Below are 22,820 nucleotides of genomic sequence, written 5' to 3' on the forward strand. Positions count from 1 at the left end.
CAATCATTAGTATAAAGTTAAATATCTCATGATCTGTATAATCTCGAAGTGCAGGAAACCACAAGGAAAACAACAAAGAGGGCAAGAGGAAAAGCTGACTTTTGCAGATGGCAAATATTGTAAATGATCTAAGAATGAACATGCTAGGTTGTAATGAAAATTAATTTCTACCTTGCCTTTTCTGGTAGACCTATCATTCTTGGCCAAAAGCCAGTCTCTTCATAACAACATGGCTGGAGTGTTCACTCTCGATAGGAAACTGCTAAAAGACACCCTTAAAATCTCTCAGCAATTTTTGAAGACTATTAGGTTATATGTTTCTTCAGGACTGAGTATGGAAAACTGTCAAGAGGAAGAAGATATAGCGTGCTGATTTCCTTCAGCCAAAAAATTCTAACGCTGCTGTGGGGCTGATCCCTTGGTTTTAATGCTTTCTGCTGATGTATCTGTAGCAAGAATGGCTATTAGGAGTTCTAACTTGAAAATTGTCTAATGTAGGATCATGTACTGCCAGGTTCTTTTGATGAGACTGTAACCACAAAACCTACTTTTCAGTAAATGAGCCAGTTTAAAGCCTAACTCTACTTTGCATGTAACATTATACTGTATACAAAAAATGAGCAATGGAACTTTTCTTATTAGTTTCCTTTTGGTCTTTTAAAATATAACCTTGAAAGTGTTTTTATTTTATGTTCGATAAGTGAAAATGCCTGTTGATCTAGTTAGCTGATAACTTGCTGTGCGCTCTGCATTTCTTATCATTTAGCATTGTTTCTAGTTATTTGTGGACATTAAGACACCTCCCCTTATGAGGAAATCACATTTCAACACATTTCCTAGGGTGTCAAGACTGCTCCTCCAGGAAGACAGTATAGTTACTGAGCATGTCACCCTAGGACAGTAGTGTGTAAATGGAAAACAAAAATAATGCAGCCACATATAGAAGGACTGGCAAGATGCAATATATAACATTTCGTTTTTGGGTTTAGATACACTTTAAAAAAACAAGGAAGCTGGTTCCATGCTCTCTCGTCATGAGGTGATGAGGAAGCATGAAGCCGGCTTCCCGGCCAATCAGAAAGCCGGGCGCCGCGTCATTACACGGCGCCTGGCTCCCTGATTGGCCAGCTTCCCCACCAATCAGGAAGCTGGGCAGCGAGTCATTACACAAGTGACCATGGAGCCAGCTTCCAGGGCAATCAGGAAGCTGGGCAGCGTGTAATGACTCGCTGCCCGGCTTCCTGATACCAGAAGCATCGGGCTAGGCATCAGGGTATTTGGGCGAGTACTTGGCCAATTACGTGGCACCGATACTAGTATCGATGCATCTCTAGAAGACCTATCAGAATGTTACTCATAAACTGGCCATACACCAGAAGTTAGTTTGAAAAAATTCATTTTTGGGACATTTGTTCGATTCTCTAATAGTTAATGGAGTCAAATTGACAATCGTTTTCGACCGCAGTTACAAAAATCAAAGAAGCAGGATGAAAAATCTTAAACGAAGGAAATTCTAACAGTAAATGTGTTTTTTGGTCAATAATCTCCATTTCCAAAACGGAATGTTAAAACCAAACAAAATTTCAACCAGCATTTGTCAAGTCTCTTAAGTCATTATCGAATGTTCTGATGAGATTTTTCATATGAATGTTCGTATAAAACTCTTATCAGTGTATGGCCAGCTTAGGGCTGCCATGAAAGAATTTGTAGCTAATTGTACAGTAGCTGGTTTTCACCAGTAAATTAGTTTCTAGGCTTCAACAGTTTTGCAACATTATCATCCTGGATGTTGGTTAACTACAACATCCAGGTTGTCTGGTCACAAATATGAAAAGAATCAAATGCCAGTTTGTCAGGTCAAATAACCATTCCTCTGGCTTCCATATATTGCATTGCTTTTGGTTATGTTGCAGAGATGACAAAGCCTAGGAATGTCTTAGTGTCGTAGAGTGACAACTATGGATGAATCTCATCATACACAAAGCAGTAGGGCTAATATTTCCAATATTCGTATATATTATTTGGAAAGCATAATGTAAAGAGGGCGGAGAACTTTTGAGGTGGTTGAATTAGGAATATAAGTAGGAATCTAAGTGATTGCTAGGGAGGGTATAAGTACTTTCCTCTCATCCAGATGTCTCCTTTTTTTTTTGCCATTGTTTCATGAAATGGAAGAGAAGTGTTCTCTGTGTCAATGTACACCTCCTTCCTTAGGGCCATGGCACACTGGTGATTTGGCTGACTCCTTTTCAGATTCAGAATCAATAAAATGCAATTGCAGCCTTTCCTTTAGAGGTTAGACCTTCACTGGCCAAAACACTACAGGATCCTGATTGCTAGCAAAGGGACATCATCCACTGGACAGCTGATTAGTTTGAGCAGCTAAGAAGTGATGTCATAGAAGAAGGTGAGTTGTTTCTTAGAGTTTGAGTTGCTGGAAGGTCTCACCACATATAGAATCACTAGTGTGATATGGACCTTATACTGTACATACCAAAGATTAGTATAGAATACTAATAAATGTAGATTGAAGGCATGCAGTGTATCAATCTGGACTCCATTTCTATATATTTCTAATTGTCAGTTTCATAGGGAAAATGTAATCTGCAAATAAAAGTGCACTGTTTCCATGACTTGTGCTTACAGTCTACTAGGATGTGTACCCAATGGAAATTGCTATAGCTTTGCTAAGTACCAAGTGGGGACCTGAAAATACATGGGAACTCCTTGAGGCTAAAACTTTAAGTGCCACCTACAGTTTCATGTACTGGTAAAAGCGAATGAGAAATGCCCCTGTATTTCCACAGTTGGACCTTCGCCCATCAAGTCAAATTATCGTGACCAATTCCTGAATCTAAGGCACCACACACCTAGTTTTGCAAATCAACACAGAAGGAAAAGAATGGGGCTTTTAGGGTACCAAGTGACAAAAACCAAGGAATTACTTACAACATGATCAAACAAGGTTTCTTTATTATACAAAGGTTAAAAAAAATGTTTAACAAGACATAATTGATATGTATACATTTCAAAGAAGAAAAGAGCAAACTGATCTCCAAATTACCTATTCCAGAATTATAATCTGAGGCTAAATGACCATAACACGCCCATCAAGGCTGCATTAAGTCTGTATATGGAAGATCAGAGGAAACCTTACTACTTACAAAACTACCATAACAACGTTAAAGTGATATTAAACGCTTAAGCTTATTTTCAAAAATGAATCTGGATCAAACAAATATATATTGCCAAAAATCTTTGCCCAAATAGTGATGGTCATCAAGTTTTCAAACAGCTCCAATTCCCTGAACTTCCTGTCCAGTACAATATCACAATGGACAGTACAGTCTGTAGCAGCTGTCCATCTACTAGCTTGAAAAAGGGAAGAGAGGGGAACAGGGGAGTGTCCTGCCATGCAAGCTTACCAGCACACACAAGGGTGTCTCCATAGGACCCTGGAAAGGAGCCAACCTAAAACAGGTTTTTTTAGGGTCAGTCCTCGGGGACCAACTGATTCTTCAGGAAACAAACTTTTAAACATCAAGGAGCAGCATCCATTCTAAGTGATTTAATCAGCATTTGAATGGCTAAAAAGCATCTTGAGTGTAATATCACTGTATATTATAGATAATTACATACCAATAATGAATTTTTATATGTAGTGTTTTTACTTTCCTAACGTTTATCACATCTGCCCTTCTGGTATAATTCCTGCACTTCACAGATATTAAATAACTGCAATATTTAGAAAAGGTGGCAGCAATACAATGCAGATGCACCTGAGATACACTACTAGAGGAATAATGAACAACATTTTGTGTGAATGAAAGTTATTATTAATTATAGTAATGTTACATATTTTCTTTCACAAACTTTTTATTAATTTTCAACATTCAATAGACAAATACAGGGCGAAAAAAATCCACTGGCGCAGCAGCGACAACCAACTATGTAACCATAGATATTACAAAACAACATAACTTCAACAACATCTACATCTTCAATGAGTGTAAAATAGTAAACTAAAGAAGGAGAAATAAGAGGCATTCCAGCACTAGGAACCATCTAGTGTCATATCTGGAGAGGAAGCACACTGAAATCCTGTATTGACCAAGGCCTGACCCACGAGGGGACCAACCCTGATGGGCCGAGTTAGCGTATAAACATAAATTAGCTAAAAGGAGTTAACAATAGGGTCAAAAGAAAAGGAAAGCTTATTGTGGTACACACTGTTTGCAATAAAGAGATTGTAAAGGATGATTCTAAAAACAAAATAAAAAGATGACTTATGCTCTGAAATTGGCATGGACCCACCTAATAAATCGAAAAGCAATGTCACTGATAACAGCTGCGTTCTGTTTTGAGGTCTGTTTTCTTGTAGCTGAAAAATGATGCAAATACTGTTGGTCACAGTAGGGGAATGATGAACAACGTGTACAGCAGGTTAGGATTAGTCCTAAATCTATACTAAGTATTAAAGTTGTTCTAAAGATTAATAATATGCCATGTTTGCAATCAAAATCTTTTTTGATACCATTATTTTATTTAAAAAATTTTAATTACGTTTTTCATATATGCAATGAATAAGTGTAACAACAGACGTACAAACAATAGAAAAAAGGTACATGTACACCTGAAAAAAAGATTCAGGGGCACAAGTTTCAATTGCAAAATTGTAATTGAAAAACAAAGAACTAAAAACTACCGCCACACCTCAAAAACCCATAAATCCTGAGAGCCGTGCATCACTGGAAGAGCTAGTAAGTCCATTCAAACCTTGTATAGAGGCCAAATGGGTACAACCATGATGTGTATATACTTCTGGTTGTGAATCCTAATAATAGTGAGCAACACAGGATGGTGTACAGGACCCCATTCAAGGTAAATAAGAACACAGAACAGTATCAGTGTGTTCAAACAACAGACAAGTGTGCAAATAAGTCACTTTATAAAAATGAAGAGAAGCATTTACCAAACTTCCAGAAGGCTAGAGTTGGAGAGTCACTCCTCTTTCAGTACAAAATAAGTTTCCTAGCACTAAAGAACAAGATGCCCAACAGCATCCTCGATGCTTCAGAAAAAGTCACATATTCCGTAAACCCTAAGGAGTAACATCCCCCCAAAATGCTCTAATCTGAGGGCAATCCCAAAAAATATGCTTGAAGTCTGCAGGACACATCATATATCTCCAACATGATGAAGAAGCAGACCCATACATCACTGCTAATCTGGCCGTAATATAGATTCCAGGTAGAAGTTTAAATTAAGTCTATCCCAGGCATAGTCCCAATCCTCCTCCTCGTGGGAACATCTGCACGCCATTTGTCTTTACATTTAACCATACCAGGGTAAGTAGAAGTAACAAATACCTTATATATATTAGAAAGAAGCTTGGTCATCCCCTGCCACCTTTAAAAATGTACTCCTCCAAACTCGGCCCAACAAGCATGTCACAACTGGATGTAGCTGAAAAAGAAAGAGTTTGGCAAATTACATTTAGCTTTGAATTCGTCAACGCTCATTATGTCCTGGTCACATCTCTTGCCTTGAAGAAGGGACCCTGTGTGGCCCCGAAACATCGGCTCATGTTGGATTTCTGTGACATCATTGTCCATTAAAAGGACTCATTCATTTTAACTTATGGAGTGCTGGTGACCTATTTTCTTCAATCTGGTTCACACCTAAGCGTATTGCATATGCGCGTCTGTCGCGCGGTTTTGGTAAAAAAAAATTGCGCGACACGCGTGCGTTTCCGAGGGCTACTTGGCTGTATCCCAATGGAAACACGCTACACAACGGCCCAAAGTAGTACATGTACCTTTTCAGGCGTGGGCCGTTTTGTAGCGCGTTAGGGACGGGCGGAAATACGCCAAGGTGGGAACGAGACCATTGACTACAATGGGATTTATATTTTTGAGCGTTTTGTAGAGCGTGCGTCGAGCATAGAACGCGCTACAAAACGTTCAGGTGTGAACGAGGCCTAAGGAAGAATTATGTATGATATTCCCCCGTGTTTGAATACTCCTGGAGGCCCAGAGGGAGTAGTAAGGCAAGAACCGGATTTTTTAGGGACGTGGATTCTGCCATAAGAGGGTGAAAGGAGACTAATCCGAGTTACCAGGGTATAGGAGAGAGCATACCTGGACCCAAGTCTTCAAAGCAGCTTCCATGGAAGTTGTCAAGGCATACAGAGCTTCCTTGCCCCGATAAGCCAAGCAAGAAAGGGCCTCTTAGGAGCCACGACATGCTGCCTCCAACACATTAGCCACATCAGTGTCATCTTTAAGAATCCATCTGTGTTTCACCACCATCTGACGTGCAAGATAATAGTTCTTAAAATCAGGCAAAGCCCATCCCACTGCATCCAAGGTTCTCGCAGCAATATGAGTTTAATGCGGGGAACCGAATTTTTAAAACGTGTGCTTGTGAAATGATTGGGCTTTTTTGACAGAGGAAAATTACAATGTAATTTTCTTTATAGAACTTCAAATTCATTATCAGTCTTGTTTGGTTATGAAAACATTCAGATGCCATATCCTTAGAGACAACTAATGCTCATGACACATATGAATGCTTGGGCGGCTCTCCCCAGATATTCAAACTCCCCTATGATTTTGGAGTTGGGAGAGTAAAGTAGCTGATCAGATGACTTATTTTTTTTCCAGTCGGAAGAATTTACACTAATCGAAGAAGAAAGCTGTGCATACATTTTACAGTATAAAGCCCTATGGAATACAACACTGAGCAGAAATTATTAACTGGTGGATGGTTTCTGAAGGAATGAGTAACCCTGTAGTCATTGGGGTGGATTTATTAAAGCACTACATTTTCACTTAGATTGGTGTGTCTGTATCTACTTCAGTCATCTCATCACATGCAAAGGAAATCCTTATCATTTTAATTAATGATGCTGTTGCCTCAGGCAGCATCTCTGTGGGTCATGTGGGGGGTGGCGGCAGGCAGGCAGAGCGGCATATTTGTTGTATAGTGGCCACTCTGGTGCTCAAAGCTGCCCCCTTTCTGGCCATAGCATGACAGGATGCTAAGAGCCAGGTGGGGAGATGTGTAAAGGCCAAAAATAATATATTTGTTATGCTCCTCAAGCGCCACCTAGTAGCCATAATGTGGTATTTTCCTGATATTACATTCAACCTAGAAAGGAAATATACTAACCATTGTTTTTGCCCCATTTGTGCAGCATGTACAGTATGTACATACAATTTCACAGAATAAATGACTGCACATTTTTTATAAATACAACCTGTACCATTCAGTTTATCCACATTTAGAAAAAAAATAGAAATCTGTGTATCCAGGGATGGACTAGATACTCTAAATGCATGTAAACATGTGTAGAGGCAGGGTTGTTTTTTGTTTTTTTTTATACTTCCCAGATCAAAGATTGGTATAATCTGCAACCTCTAATGGTGGTTTTTCAGCAAATTCGGAATAGGGTCAAACCCACAGAAAATACCATCCTGGGCAGCATGGGGACATAGTGGTTAGCACTTCTGCCTTGTAACACTGGCCAGATCACTATCTACAAGGAGTTTGCATGTGCTTGCGTGGGTTTCCTCTGGGGATTCCGCTTTCCTCCAACACTCCAAAGTCATGCTGGTAAGTTGATTGGCTACTGTCTAAATTAGCCCTTGTATGTATGCATGTGAAATAGGGACTGTAGATTGTAAAGGCAGGGACTGAGGACAGGGACTGATGTGAATGGGCACTGTGTAAAGTGGTGTGTAAAATTGTCAGCGCTATATAAATACCAATAATAATAATACCAGATTACTTCCCACATCTAGAGCGCATGGTTGCCCTCCTGTATATACTGCTTTCTAGAAATCCTCTCACTTTCCCCCCGATCATCTGGCCTGATAGAATAAGCCAATGTCTTGATGATGTGGTACACAATCTTTTCATAACAAAAATACACTTATTTGAATTTTATTAGGTTCAAGTAAGGGTACTAAGATCATGATGATGCAACACATCCATAATCTGCCATTTCATCAAAGACATTCTTACCTATTCGCGAATCATGCTGTCTACCATGGTAATCCAACAGGTCGCAGGTTCAAGTTTTCTGGAAGAGCTGAAAGGAACTGGCTGTTCCTTCCTGCCTTCCACTGTGCTTTAACATTGACCAATAATGAACACAACCTGACATAATAGTATATGAAGACTCCTCTGATAGCTTAGAGCAGGGGTCAAAATTTGAAGCCCTGAGCTACTAGCCAAGCCTCAGTGAAGAGCTGCGGCTGACAGAACAGAGAGCCCAGCAGGAGTAGCTGCTCCCACTAGTCAGGTACTGACTCAAGCCTGACTGAATTTCCACTCGCCTGCACTGCATTTCCACTTGCCAAATGCGAGCAGGCGAGTGGAAATTTTGAGCCCTGGCTTAGAGGACAGCACAGTGGCTTAGAATTTAGTGCTTCTGCCTTGCAAAACTGGGGCTCATTGGTTTGAATCCCGGCCAGGTGTGGATTTCTTCCCACACTCCAGAGGCATGCTGGTAGGCTAATTGGCTCCAGTCTACAATTGTCCCAAAAATGATATTCTACTGAGTGTGCCCAAGATGGCTGCCTCAACAGCTGGTAAAGTGCTTTGTGTCCCCTGGGAATGCTATATATTATAGCTGGTATTACAAACATATAACCATTTCTCTTTTATGCAAACACAAGATGATTTAGAAGTACAGTAGTCCTCAAATGGATATAGATGTCAGAGGGATTAGCTGACTGAAGAAGAAAGGGATGTAGTTCAGTAATTAAGGAGCTGCAAATCGTTTAAATCTGATTTAGATTAGGGAAATCCAGTAACTGAATTAAATGCTGACATAACATTCAAAAGCAAGTCATGTAAACCCTTTCTATCCAGCACACCAATATGTAGAATTATCTTTACATACCTATTAGTACAGGGCTCAAAATTTCAGGCCCTGAGCTACTAGCCAGGCGTTAAGAGTTACCCGCCACAAGTTGCCCCACCTAACCCCTACCCTGCCCCGGCCGTAACTGCGCCAGCTCAGCAGTGTGACGCAAAGTACAGACATCAGTAACAACACAGAGGTCAGTAATGTAACGCACAGTGCAGAGTTCAGTAATGTAACGCACAGTGCAGAGGACAGTAATATAACGCACAGTACAGAGGTCAGTAATGTAACACAGTGCAGTACAGAGGTTAGCAGTACCGAGGTCAGTAATGTGACGCACAGTGCAGAGGTCAGTAATGCAACGCACATTTCAGCGGTCAGTAATGTGCAGTGCAGAGGTTAGTAATGTGACTCAGTGCAGAGGTCAGTAATGTAACGCACAGTGCAGTACAGAGGTCAGTAATGTGATGCACATTTCAGAGGTCAGCAATATAACGCACAGTACAGAGGTCAGTAATGTGACGCACATTTCAGAGGTCAGCAATGTAACGCACAGTACAGAGGTCAGCAATGTAATGCACAGTACAGAGGTCACTAATGTAATGCACAGTACAGAGGCCACTAATGTAATGCACAGTACAGAGGTCAGTCATGTAACGCACAGTACAGAGGTCAGTAATATAACACAGTGCAGAGGTCAGCAGTGCAGAGGTCAGCAGTACAGAGGTCAGTAATGTAACGCACAGAGGTCAGCAGTACAGAGGTCAGTAATGTAATGCACAGAGGTGAGCAGTGTGAGGCAGAAAGAACAGGGACTTACAGTGCACATAGCTGATCTGATTTAGGTGCCTTCTTCCTCCCCTGCCCTTTTCCTCTCCTGATTTAGATGCCCTTTTCCTGGTGGTGGTGGGGTGGGAAGATGCACACCTCAATATCCCTTAATAGGGTGTCCAGAAATAAAGGTGGCTGCATGTATCAAAATGCATTCCCCAACAATAGCAGCTTTGTTTCAGATTCCAATAGAGGTATGTCATTTTTACATAGGCATGTGCAAATGTTATAGCACCAGGAGTATGAAATCAGATAGAAGCTGCCATTATTTGACTGCCTGACCTCATATACTCCTGGGCAATTGGCACTTAACCAATACAGCTTCACTGTAAGTAATGCCATGGGCCCAGAACATAGCCTGGGAGTTAGAAAATACACGTTCATGAGAGGCTTCTCACACAAACATTCCTTTTAACAACAGATCTCTCGAATAAGCCTCATTGTGCATTTTTTTTACTTTACCAATTTAGTATTTATTTTTAATCATCATTAAATTATGTTTTTTTTTTGCATGTTTCTGTTGTCTATAATATTGCAGATAGCACTGACATTTCTATTAAAATGCACAAGATTCTCTTCCGTTTGGCTAAATGTATCAAGCTAGTCCCTCTGGTGATATGTTTGTACTTGCATTTCACACATAATCAGGAGTGACAGGAAAAAGTCATGTCATTGTCTGCATCCATATCAGAACATCCCAGAGGACCTGACAACAAAGTTCTTGGACAATTAAACCTAAAGAGACAAGCAAGCTGGAGGGTATAAATAAGGGCTAAGAGGGTCCCATCTCCACAACATCAAGATGCTGTACTGTGTGCTGCACTTGCTGCTTTATCAGGTATGCGTCTGTGAAATATTTTTTCCTTCTTGTAGACTAGATAGGAGTGTCATTCCAGGAATATTTAGAAGAGGAGATGTTCTCATTGGAGGGGTGTTTCCCGTCAAGCGAACTAAGACCTTTGGAAATGTTATGTTCACTGATAATCCATCCACCCAAGTATGTGATGACAGGTGAGTGCTCAGAGAATATGTATATTTATGCTGTATAGCTGTACAAAATGCAGTATTTCAGCTCTCACGTCTGAATACCTGAAAAACCTTACAACTCTATAAGGTAAAATAAAAAATATACTAATTGGTACATACCACATATATGTGTCTGAACATGTTTCTTTCTGTAAATTGTCCAAATTTGTACCTGTGCAAAATCTTTTTCTTCTTTGTACAGTATGACATTTACTTTCAGCAGTTTACTTTGGCACAGCAGGCAGCTCTATAAAATCATTTCCCAGTTGTACTTAGCTGTTAAGCTGGAATATTTGAATAGGCTGTCATTCCCAGTTCTCTCTATTAGAATCACTACTCAATTGTGAAACTAGAATGCAGGTTTATTTTACCCGATTAAAGTCGGTGTACTGAAATAAGTGTATTCAAAAGTCCAGATTTCATATACTTGGAACTAAACATACAACACAGAATTAAAGAATTTAGAACTTAGTTGGCTGTTACTAACATTTCCAAAACTGCAGTTTCTGAGGCCAAAGTCTCCAACGTGTCTGTCCCAGGAAATTCGGAACATTTTACAATCCTGGATCACTTGTTTTTTTTTCTTTTCCTTATTCACAAACTTTATCTCAATCTCTCTTAACCTTACAGTATGTAAAGCCAATTTCTACCATGTATACCTTGGTGTGGATCATTTTATCTCAAGTACCCCTTGACGGGTGTTTATTACCCAGGTGGTCCCAATAAATAAACCTAAATTATACATACATTTTCAGTCTGCTACACTTAAGGTGCCCATACACCTTACAACCATCGCAAGACTTTTGTCTTGCGATGGTCGTAAGCTAATTAAAAGCTTGTACGATCTGCCGATCTTGGACAGGCAGATCGTACTTGCGATCATCGAAAGCCCACCCTGCTGATGGGCGGGCTTCCCATGACCGCAATGCTGAACGTGCAGTGTGCGATCGTACGATTCTCGGCGGGTTTTCTAGCATGCTGGTTCGACAAAAGACGTGCGACCGTACAGTAAAAACTGTCACACGCATTCCATACACCTTGCGATTATCGTACGATCGCGGGATTGCCCCCGATTATCGTACGATAATCGCAAGGTGTATGGGCACCTTAAAGTGATATTAAACCCTCAGATTTTTTAACATAAACCAATACTGTAATGTGTGCCTTACTGTAATCCATGGTAGTTTCCCTTCTCTTTGCTGCTCTTCCTTTTAAATCATCATGTCTTCTCATGCTGGGGGAGAACTTCCCTTTGCAGCTGAGTGCCTCTTCCTGTAGTGCTGGCTCAGGTTGTGAACCTGCACACAGACACCATGTAGCCATTCCAGAGACAAGGCAGTCTGCTGCAAAACAGAAGTTCTGCCCAGCATGAGAAGAGATACAGATTTAAAAGGAAGAGCAGCAAAGAGAAGGGAAACAACCATGGATTACAGTAAGGCACACATTACAGTATTTTTATGTTAAAACATCTGAGGGTTTAATGTCACTTTAACTGAAATAATTATCATGTGTGATAGCACCCGAATTCTTTGCTGAATAATGCTTTACTTCGCAACTGTATACCAAATAATTTTATGATTTATAACATGTAGCTTATAATAGTAGCAGTAATAGAGATGATGGTATCCCATCATGTTTATCACTAATAATATCTCTGCTAATGATATCTGTATTGTATGCTTTGTTATCTGTCATCATAAACAGAAAGTTTTCTATCAGTTTTGATTTTAGGAGCTACCGCTGGCTTCAAGCATTGATCTTTACGGTCCAAGAAATGAATAATGATCCGTATCTTCTTCCTAACACAACGCTTGGCTATGCAATCTTTGATACTTGTGACAACATAGCTGAAGTAGTGAAAGAGATGTTTACGCTAATTTCTGGACCGACGCACGAAGCAAGAGATATTCCAAATTACCACTGTCAAACGAACTCTACGTTAGCTGCAGTTATCGGTGAATCAGCCTCTGTGATATCAATAGCAATGGCAAGAATTTTGGGCACATATCATTATCCACAGGTATTTTAGTAGGTATAGGTGTATAGTGGTGTAATATCACTCATGACAACTCATTTATGTTATGATGCTAAACACATATTTTTATATGATACATATCAACACTAGTAACACCAATATCATCCCTTTGTAACTCAGCAAACTGTTTCTGACAGAATTTATGGGACATGAGGCATTAGAATATTTTCCCAATCAAACAATCACATGGCTAGATATCAAGGATGTCTTGGAGTGATGAGAGATTACTGAGGACACCCTTATCGGGGCTCTGTTAAAAGGAATAGGTTAACATATGAGTGGAAGTTGCTTTTGAGATGTGTACATGTTTTTGTGTCTTTTTCAGGTTGATTTTTTTTTCTATAGTCTGCTACAAATCTATCAGCTATTGAATTCCTGCTGGTGTGCACATGATCCTTGTAAATCTTTTATAAGGATAACAATTATGGGGCTCCAGCTCTCCTTGCTGGAAATAAGAATACAATATTTTCAAATACATATTAACATGAATAGAAATAAAAAGATAAGGAAAGGAAATGTGTACAAAACCCCTATACATTACTTTAAGTACTGTAGTTTTCTTTTAGGCAACACACATGTCATTGTAATCAAGTGAGTGATTACAAGTGCAATGTCTCATTATATGTTTTAAAACATAATAACGATATGTACTGTATGTTTATGCAAATTATTTATGCAAATTATTTTTGTGCAAGCTCCATTGAGAAAAATCATGCTGATGCCAACATTTTAAAACGGTTTACTGTGACAACAATAGAAAATAAAGTAACGTTAGTTTAATATGTTTACAATATGATATTATTAATATTATTATTTTTTCCTGTATGATAAAGCAAAATAAAAATAATACCTTACTTTATTCCTTATATAATAAAGTAAGGATAAATACAGATTAATAGTTTATACTCCATTCTAAGTTTTCTACACTTCTGCCATTAGTTCAACAATAATCCTTAATAGGGATGCACCAATACTTTTTGAGTACCAGTGCAGACACTTGGCATTTTCATGAGAACTACCAGGGTTGCAGCGGTTGCAGCTGGGACCTGGCTCTGGCACTCCACCACTGTCCTGAAATCATTAGTCTGTATTGTTTTAGAAAAACTGTCACATGACAATAAACAAAAATGTATCAGTACTCGTACTTGTAAGTACTCGGCAAGTACCAGTACTCGTACTCGCAAAACTGGTATCGGTGCATCCCTTTATTTATATTTATAAAAACAAAATCGTACATTAAAACAGAGATGTACAAATCCCAGGAGCTCCGTGTGCTCCTTACAAATGACAGCTACTTCCTAATGTTTTAATTTTTCTCTAGTCTAGTCTTGGAGCTCAAAAGTATCGGTACATGTACTCATACTTGTACCGAGTACTGTACTTGGTATCTCTGCAACCCTAATCCTTAATCAGTGCAAGGATTGTATACATTCTTCAGGTATGTATAAAAGGGCAGGCAATGCCGTTACCACATAACACATAAATTGGACAATAAGATTTCAGGAGTAGAAACTCCGCTGTATTTTGCAGCACCTCCACTTTGCACATTACATCACTCACTACAACACTCACTCATTACATAGTCTTTACCTTTCTAGCCATGTTTCATGTTACACCTATAAAAAGGAAATATGGTCAGATAGCACTGCACTTATAGTCCACTCATTCTTCCTCCCGTTCTTGTTACTGAATGCAATGACATGGATTGGAAGTAGAGGCTGTAGGAGCCAGAGCATTGCACCTGTGATTCACTGATCGCAGTTGCAATGCATTATTGGCTCCAAAGCAAAAACAATAATGAAAATGCACATTTTTTCTTTTATGAAGAAGTGTGCATTTATTTATTTTTTCTAAAAGGTGGAATTTCCCTTAAAAGGGCTTTATGCTGACTGATGTACTGAAAAACAAACTTATCACACATGCCAAAACCCAACTTGAGAAATGATTTATTAAAGCTGCAGAAAAGTAAATGAGCACAAAATTGCAAATGGGTGCTTACATCAACCGGTCTGAAGTCACATAACATATTTCCATAAATTCCATGCAGGCTGAAGTCTGATTGTCTACTATAGGCAGCTCCAATTTTGTGCTCATTTGCTTTTCTGTCTGCTGCGAGTCTGTTGGCAGAAAATACATCTGCTGTCTTGCTGGCTTTATTCTGGAGCTATACAATCTGTTCTTCTCATAGAACTCAGTGCTATGGTGGCATCTCAGTCCCCCTCTCCTTCTGCCTATTGACAAAACACACAGCCCAGACTCTGTTTTGTGATTGGCCAGGGGGAGAGGGCAGTGGAAATGGGACTGTAGCAATGAGGTCTATGAGACCTGCAGCATTTATATCCAAGAGAGCAAAGAAGTACAGCGTGATTTGACAGCTCTAGAATAAAGCCAGCAGGACAGGAGGTTTGTTTTCTGGCAACGGAATCGATATCTGTTGTGATACTGGTGAGTTTTTTTGTGCCCTGAAATGGGCTTTAAAGGTAATTTTTAGCTATAAGCCATTATGACAATAATGAAAACATTTATCGTATCCATTTCAGTTCTGTCTGTTTATTGCTGAAAAGTAAGTTATTCTAATAGTAAATCTTATTAAGATATGACCCATACCACACTTATCTACATAGAAGTTTTATAATTAAGCACATCAAGTTACTTTATATATGACTGACTGCAATTACCTGAGTTGTTTCTTTCTAAGGTGAGTTATTTTTCCTCTATCAACATCTTGAGTAATAAGCAGGAGTTTCCTTCATTCTTCCGGACCATACCAAGTGATACATTTCAAACCACAGCTTTGGCTGCCATGGTGGAGCACTTTGGTTGGACGTGGGTGGGCACTGTAGCTGAAGACAATGACTATGGACATCTGGGAGTGCAGCTTTTCACTGAACAGATTGTACGGCTTGGTGTCTGCGTGGCATTTTCAGAGACAATCCCTCTAGTGTATTCCAAAACAAAATATGAACAGATTGCTGCTACAATAAAACGTTCCTCAGCTAAAGTCATAATTGTGGTCTCTGGAGACACCAACTTGATACCATTAATTTGGGAAGTAGCCAAACAGAACATTAGAGGCAGGACATGGATAGCCAGTGAAGGCTGGAGCACATCAGCTTTTGTATTAGAAAAGGATCAAAGTCATTTTTTTAGTGGTACTCTCGGACTTGCAATACCCACAGGAACAATCTCAGGCCTGAAAGAGTTCCTACTCCAGGTGAATCCACTTCAGGAACCCGAAGATCCTATAATAAAGTTGTTCTGGGAGAACATGTTCGGGTGTTCCTGGCTTGACCTTTCTCAATCTCAGAACATTACAAACATTTGTACTGGCAAAGAGAACCTGTCATCTGTGAATAACACGTATACAGATGTGTCACAGCTGAGAATAACCTTTAATGTTTACAATGCTGCACATGCCATGGCTAATGCTCTCCAGAGCTTGATTTACTGTGGAAATGAACCATGCAGAAGAGTACACGACATACAGCCCTGGCAGGTAATGTCTGCTTCAGTAAACAAATTCAGGTTAGGTTAAGTACCAACAAGTGGTATACAATATAAAGACAATTTCTCCTTTTTTCTTGATTTAAAATGATACTTATATGTATATATAAGACATGTAACCCTGCATAAAATTTGTTTAGTTGCATATCGGTTTGGATTTAAAACATTTTTTGGTTTTCGGATTTCGAATCTATCTGAAGGTTCATTTAGGAAGGATACAAATTCTCCTTTCGGGACAGTCACATGACCTTGCCTGTAATGTAACCCCCCAAAAAAAAAAATCTGATGGGCCAAAGAACAGTCACATGTCCGATTTAGTTTTGTTAGGAATAAAATTTGGACGGACATTTGGATTTATTTGCATTAGAACGCATACAAATTTGAAAATTCAAAAGCATCCGAATCCCCGAATATATATATATATATATTAGTATTACATGTCACACTATTATATTATATGAATCAATGTAGCCTCAGGAAAGACATTTCTACTTTCCTTTCAGAATAATAGAATTATGAAATTATCCTTGAACTTTTAAAAATTGAAATAATGGCCAAAAGTGCTTCCATTCTTATATATACCAATTAATGTGTGAGGTAAATTGATAAAACAGGATTTTTGTACTACAGGATTGGGTATTCAAATTAAGCGCAGCTTGAGTTTATTTTAGTGAACATTCACAGAAGTGACAAGCAGCTAACATGAACATGTAGCCAGGGATGAATGCAAAATTTAGTCAGTCTAAAAAATGCTGCTTTATGATTGGCTGGCATAGGATACTGCACAGCTTTGCATGACCTACCATATTGTAAAACTGGGGTTCATAAATTAGTCCTTTGAATTTTCTTTTACTTCTCACGTATTTACTTTTCATTTAGTTGTCAAAATATATGCTTACTTTCACTCTAACACTGTACTGCAGCCTACTGTCCCCATGGCTGTACAGCTGTTGTAGACTGGCCATACACTAATAGATAATTGATCTATCCATTTTAAACAGCAAGGTTTGTGAATCTCCTGCTGTCAGCTATTGTATTCAGCATCCACTGCTCCAGCAGTTGCTTAATACCCAGACTGTGTGGCACTGTTTGGCTTAAAATTTTTGGACTGGCAAATTCAACAAAATTCAACTGTAAACTCAACTGTCAAGCAGAGAGGTACCAATAGGGCCACCCATGGTCTTCAGTTTTACACCATACATGGCCATCTTTAGACATCCCAGGCTCTAAAGTCATTACTGGAGCCAGTGGTTGCAAAAACAATTTGCTTACTTTGAAAGTCCTTTCACAAATGTTCTAAAATAATATGAAAACAGATGTATAAATATGTCATCAATTAAAATAAAATCACCCTTATTATTCTGATTCATATGGTCTGCATTCTATACTAACTGTATTTCATATTTAAATATGTAGCTTGTATAATTGTATGTATCGCTTATCATTGTAAACAATATAATTGCGTATCATTGTAAAAGTTTGTATAACATTTGTCATCATTTTTGTTCTCATAATTTGATTCCAATTTTCAGTTAGTAAGAGCATTAAAAAGAGTGAATTTCACAGACCGCAGTGGAGATCAGCATTACTTTGACCAGAATGGGGATCCAGTGCCAAAGTATGATGTGTTAAACTGGCAGATGGGAAACAATGGCCTGCTCCAGTATAAGAAGGTGGGGAGCTACAGTGACCGTACACCACACAGGCACCAACTAGTGATGGATGAACAAGAGACCTTATGGAATGGAGACATGTCACAGGTTAGCCCTATATAATGCAAATTAAACTCACCTCTGGCTTAGCTCGTCGTGGTTTAAATCAAAATCAAAATGGTCCTATTTTTTAAATCAAGATGGTCAACTTCTAACAGAAGCAGAATAACAACATATTCCATTTACTCTTTTGCCACTTTTACTCTTAAGAACACTTAGCATGAGACATGTCAAACAGGCCAGTAGAGGAAGTGTTCATACTGTAAATTAAATTCTGAAGTCATGTGTATCAGCAACATTTTATCAACAACCCCAACCTCACATATCCTCCAACTTCACTGTTTAGGGAGTCACTGAAATTTTGTTTGCTTTTACAGTGCCATCTGGTATTGAGTTGTTCTGCATTGCTTACTGCTAATCAATATTTTAAAGTATTTCTGCAGGTCACCCAACTTTAAATTTATATATATATATATATAGCATGACCTAAAGCAGGGGTATAATTAAAATTCAAGGAGGTCTGGTGTGTAAAATTGGCAGTCCGGACAGAATAGCAGAATGGTCACTCCATGTCTGTACCATAGTCCGCCAGGCTGTATTCACATCAGCAGCTACATTACAGGGCACAGCCGCTGGTGTGTGTTCCCAGCCACAGTGCTGATGCGCCAAACCCAATGTATTGCACTGTTTTTTTGTTTTTTTTGTTAGAGCCCCCCATTTACATATATGTGCATGCCTTACATGCATGTGTTCAATCAAATCAGATGGCGGGGGCGGTGGGGGCGGCAGGGTTGGTTTTAAAATTTTGTTTTTAATTTATATCACTTTTTTAAATTTGTATTTATTTTATTATCTTTTACTTTATATCACCTTTTTAATTTCTATTTATTTTATTATTTTTTACTTTATCGCCTTTTTAAAAAAAAATGTCACTTAACTTTTGCTATCACAAACAGGCTGAAAGTGTCCATACACTGTTCGAATTTCGTCCAGTTTTTGAGGAACCAGCTGAAATTTGCACAGTGTGTGCCGCTGTCGGCACCCTTTTGATCGGCATCCCTCAACCAGCTGATCAAAGGAGGCAGTCGTAAAATATTGGATCGATCAGAGCCGGCAGCCAATGAGCTGTCTGCACTGGTTGGGTATTTTGATAGGGGCCGGCTCTGTGCTGAATGAAGCAGGAAGCGCTGTTAAAACCCAGCTGGAGTGCCAGGTAAACAGACTATCAAGCACATGTTGGAGGGCAGGAGAGACATCAGGAGTCTAATAGATGCCTGATGTTTCCATAAAGATAACCAATCACCTCCAAATGCTGTCACATAGGGGCTTTTTAAGCTGGCCATACACTGATCTATTTCTTTCGTTCAACTCCTGATGTCTCTCCTGCCCTCCAACACAGGCGATCAAACACAGGATTGAACGGAAAAAAAAATACCATACAATAAAAAAGTACCATACAATAATGAGGAACCTGTTATCTGTTCTGGTCTGATTTTAGAAGAAACCCTCTTCACGATATAAGGATATGACATTAGAAGATTGTGGTTTAAACTCTGAAAAGGCCCTAATCATTCAGACTCTTGGCTTTTCAGCTGGTAGAAGGTATAATATTGTCTCTGTATCTGTAAGGCCTGGAGCAATTGCTATTTTTTACATTTACTTAGACATACATAAGCAATGCTTCTTTTGATATATACTAAAAATATATATTATTTGTTGTTGTACTCAATGTATAAATATTACATGACTAACCACATCCTCTGTCAGCCCCCAGTCTCAGTGTGTAGTGCCAGCTGCAAGCTTGGATTCAGGAAAAGCATCTTACACGGTCAACCAGCTTGTTGCTTCACTTGTATTCCATGCCCAGATGGAGAGATATCTAATGGAACAGGTATTATCCTTTAGTTCAGTAGCTTCAATTACATCCATAAACGTGTATGATTACTTATTGTTGGAAGGTTCAATAACACTCAAGCTTCAGATTCCTCACAGGTGGCAATGAACCCATCTTGCCTTTCACACACTGCAGGTTTCCAGTGCCAGAGGATGCAAAGTAGCCACAGAGCATCGCTGAGCCACCACCATGCCTAACTGTAGGCAGAGTGTTCTTTTCAGTATATGCTTCATTTTTCTTCCTCCAGACATACTGCTGATCCGTAAGGCCAAAAAGTTCCAGTTTTGTTTAATCGCTCCACAGAACAGAATCCCAACATTTCTTTGGCTTATTTACATGAATTTGAGCATACTGGAGCTGACTTTTCTTTTGCTTTTGGGTCAGTAGTGGTGTGTGTCTTGTAATTCTGGCATATAAATCTTCTGCATTTAGTACATGCCTTACATGCAAACTGAAACTTCAGTGCCTGTTGCCATTGAGTCTTGCTGCAGGTATTTGGCAGTATCGGGAATTCCTAAAAAAAAACGTCATGCCATCTGTGAGAAGCTTGGGCATCATTGGACCTTCTAACAGGACAATGATCCCAAGCATATCTCAAATTCCACCAAGGCTTGGTTGCAGAAGAAGTCATGGTAGATTCTACAGTGGCCATCACAGTCACCTGACCTGAACCTCTTAGAAAATCTCTGGTGGGATTTGAAGAAGGCAGTTGCAGCACGCAAACCCAAGAATTGGGAGGCCATTGCTCAAGACCAATGGGCTAAGCTGGTGCCTGGCTATGCATCATGTTTGCAGCAAGTCATAACAGCAAAAGGGTCCTCTACTAAGTACTAAAGATTCTTGCCATGAAAGGGGTTGAATAATTTTGAGACTGCAGAAGTCATTAAAAGTTGAATTTTCAGTTAAATTTGGGGAAACCACTTGAAACATTAGTTGTGTTGACCTGTTTCAATTGCTTTTGTTTGATTTGTTCACTGCAAACAGCTGAAAGTCTGTAAATTTTGCCAATAAACCTGATGTACATTGGGGGTTGAATAATTTTGGTTACAACTGTACTTTACTGACTTATTTAGATCGGCTTAAGAAGTGAGTCAAATGCAGCATGTTTTGAAATGCTTCAGAAATGCTTTGATGCACAATTGGGTTGCTTTAAATTGCCTTTCAATTGCTTCAGGAGTTGCTACATGTTGCTCCCAGTTTACATCAAATTCCTTTCAAGTTGGATTTTTGTTTACTCACAAATTTAATTTCCCCATTGCTCCTGTTGCTGTTCCTTTCTGGTGGCATGTACTGCATAGGCACCAGAGGCTGTCCTAACAACATGTTCCATAAGGGGATTGATTTCTAGAGGAACATCTAGGTTCCAGGCCATACCATTACAGCCCTAGAGTCTGTCTGTTATCTCTACCTGTACATATGCTACCCAGTCTGTTTGTAATCATAGACTGGAGCTCTCTGGGTTTGCACACACCCTTTCTCTTTTTTAACAACCTCCAGGGCAGAAAACCTGGAGTGGAGTGGAGCAGTGTAATCGGGGGAACCCAACTAGACTCCCTCAACAATAATTTGGACTCCTGCTAAAGGCAGACTGCTTCTAAAGCCATTTAATACACAAACTGCCCCAGCCTGGATTGTAAGTACACGTCAACCTGGACTATACAATGGGATCTATTTATCTATCTATCTATCTATCTATCTATCTATCTATCTATCTATCTATCTATCTATCTATCTGTCTGTCTGTCTAACATGTAGGTTTCTACGTCAATATTCTGTTATTTTACAGCTGTTAACAATTCCTTAATTTTGTGGCATAGAGCGTTTCTGCTTTACTCATATTTCCCAACACATGTATTACTAAGACAGACATATCCTTTCTCCAGAATATACATATTGTGCATAATTAATGGCCTTTTTGTGTCCCTTTTATCTTTTTTAAAAAATTTAGATTCCACTGAATGTATAAAATGTGACCAAGACTACTGGTCCAATAAAAACAAAACTGTCTGTGTTCCTAAAGAAGTGGATTACCTGTCTTTTGGAGAACCTCTTGGCATCACATTCTCCACAGCAGCCTCTCTGGGGATCTTTAAAACCATTGCAGTTACACTGGTGTTCATTAAATACAAGAATACTCCAATAGTGAGAGCCCAAAACTTAGAAATGAGTTTCCTTCTCCTTACCTCACTCTTAGTGTCTTTTATTGGTACCTTTACATTCATTGGTGAACCCTCTACAACTTTATGTGTCCTTAGACAAACTGTGTTTGCTATCAGCTTTGTTCTAAATATCTCATGTGTATTAGTTAAGACATTGGTTGTCATTATTGCCTTCACAATGGCAAAACCCAACCAGAGTTTGGTGAAATTCTTCCAGCCCTCTCATCAGAGAGCACTGGTGGGCCTGACCACTTCAGTTCAGATTGCAATCTGTGTTGGGTTCTTCTCATCTACATCATTGATTATGAAGAAGAACAGGGACACTATAATAGCAAAGATAATTCTAGAATGCAACCGGGAATCTGAATTGGCATTTCTTGTGGCTATTGGATATATTGGGCTCCTGGCTCTGGTTTGTTTTGTTCTGGCCTTTCTGGCTAGGAATTTGCCTGATAATTTTAATGAAGCAAAATTTATTACATTCAGCTTGTTGGTATTTGTCATGGTCTGGGTGTGCTTCATACCTGGCTATTTGAGTACGAGTGGTAAATATGTCACTGCTGTGGAGATATTTGCTATCCTCTCATCTGCTGCTGGTTTACTTGTTTGTATATTCTTTCCTAAATGCTACATTATACTACTGCGACCATCTAGTAACTCTAAGAAAAACCTTATGGGACATTCCTATCTTAAAAGATAAATGGATATTAAGAGAACTTGGTCCATATTTTAGCATGCAAAGATGCATTATGTAGATTATTATGAACTTATATTTTGAAAAGAC

The 22,820-nt window shown here is 39.2% G+C and overlaps 1 protein-coding gene across 1 annotated transcript; it reads left to right on the forward strand.

Annotated features, from left to right (window-relative positions):
* Positions 1 to 229: 229 nt before the first annotated feature.
* On the forward strand, positions 230 to 22,736 carry LOC108787457 (extracellular calcium-sensing receptor-like). Its single transcript, XM_018557028.1, has 7 exons — positions 230 to 366; positions 10,580 to 10,717; positions 12,464 to 12,752; positions 15,466 to 16,263; positions 17,804 to 18,031; positions 19,751 to 19,874; positions 21,826 to 22,736. Exons 1-7 carry the CDS (start codon positions 230 to 232, stop codon positions 22,734 to 22,736), a joined length of 2,625 nt encoding a protein of 874 aa, XP_018412530.1.
* The last annotated feature ends 84 nt before the right edge of the window (positions 22,737 to 22,820 follow it).

The sequence above is a fragment of the Nanorana parkeri genome, unplaced genomic scaffold, assembly GCF_000935625.1.
Source record: "Nanorana parkeri isolate BGI_ZX_2015 unplaced genomic scaffold, ASM93562v1 scaffold263, whole genome shotgun sequence".
In the NCBI taxonomy this organism is placed as follows: Eukaryota; Metazoa; Chordata; class Amphibia; order Anura; family Dicroglossidae; genus Nanorana; species Nanorana parkeri.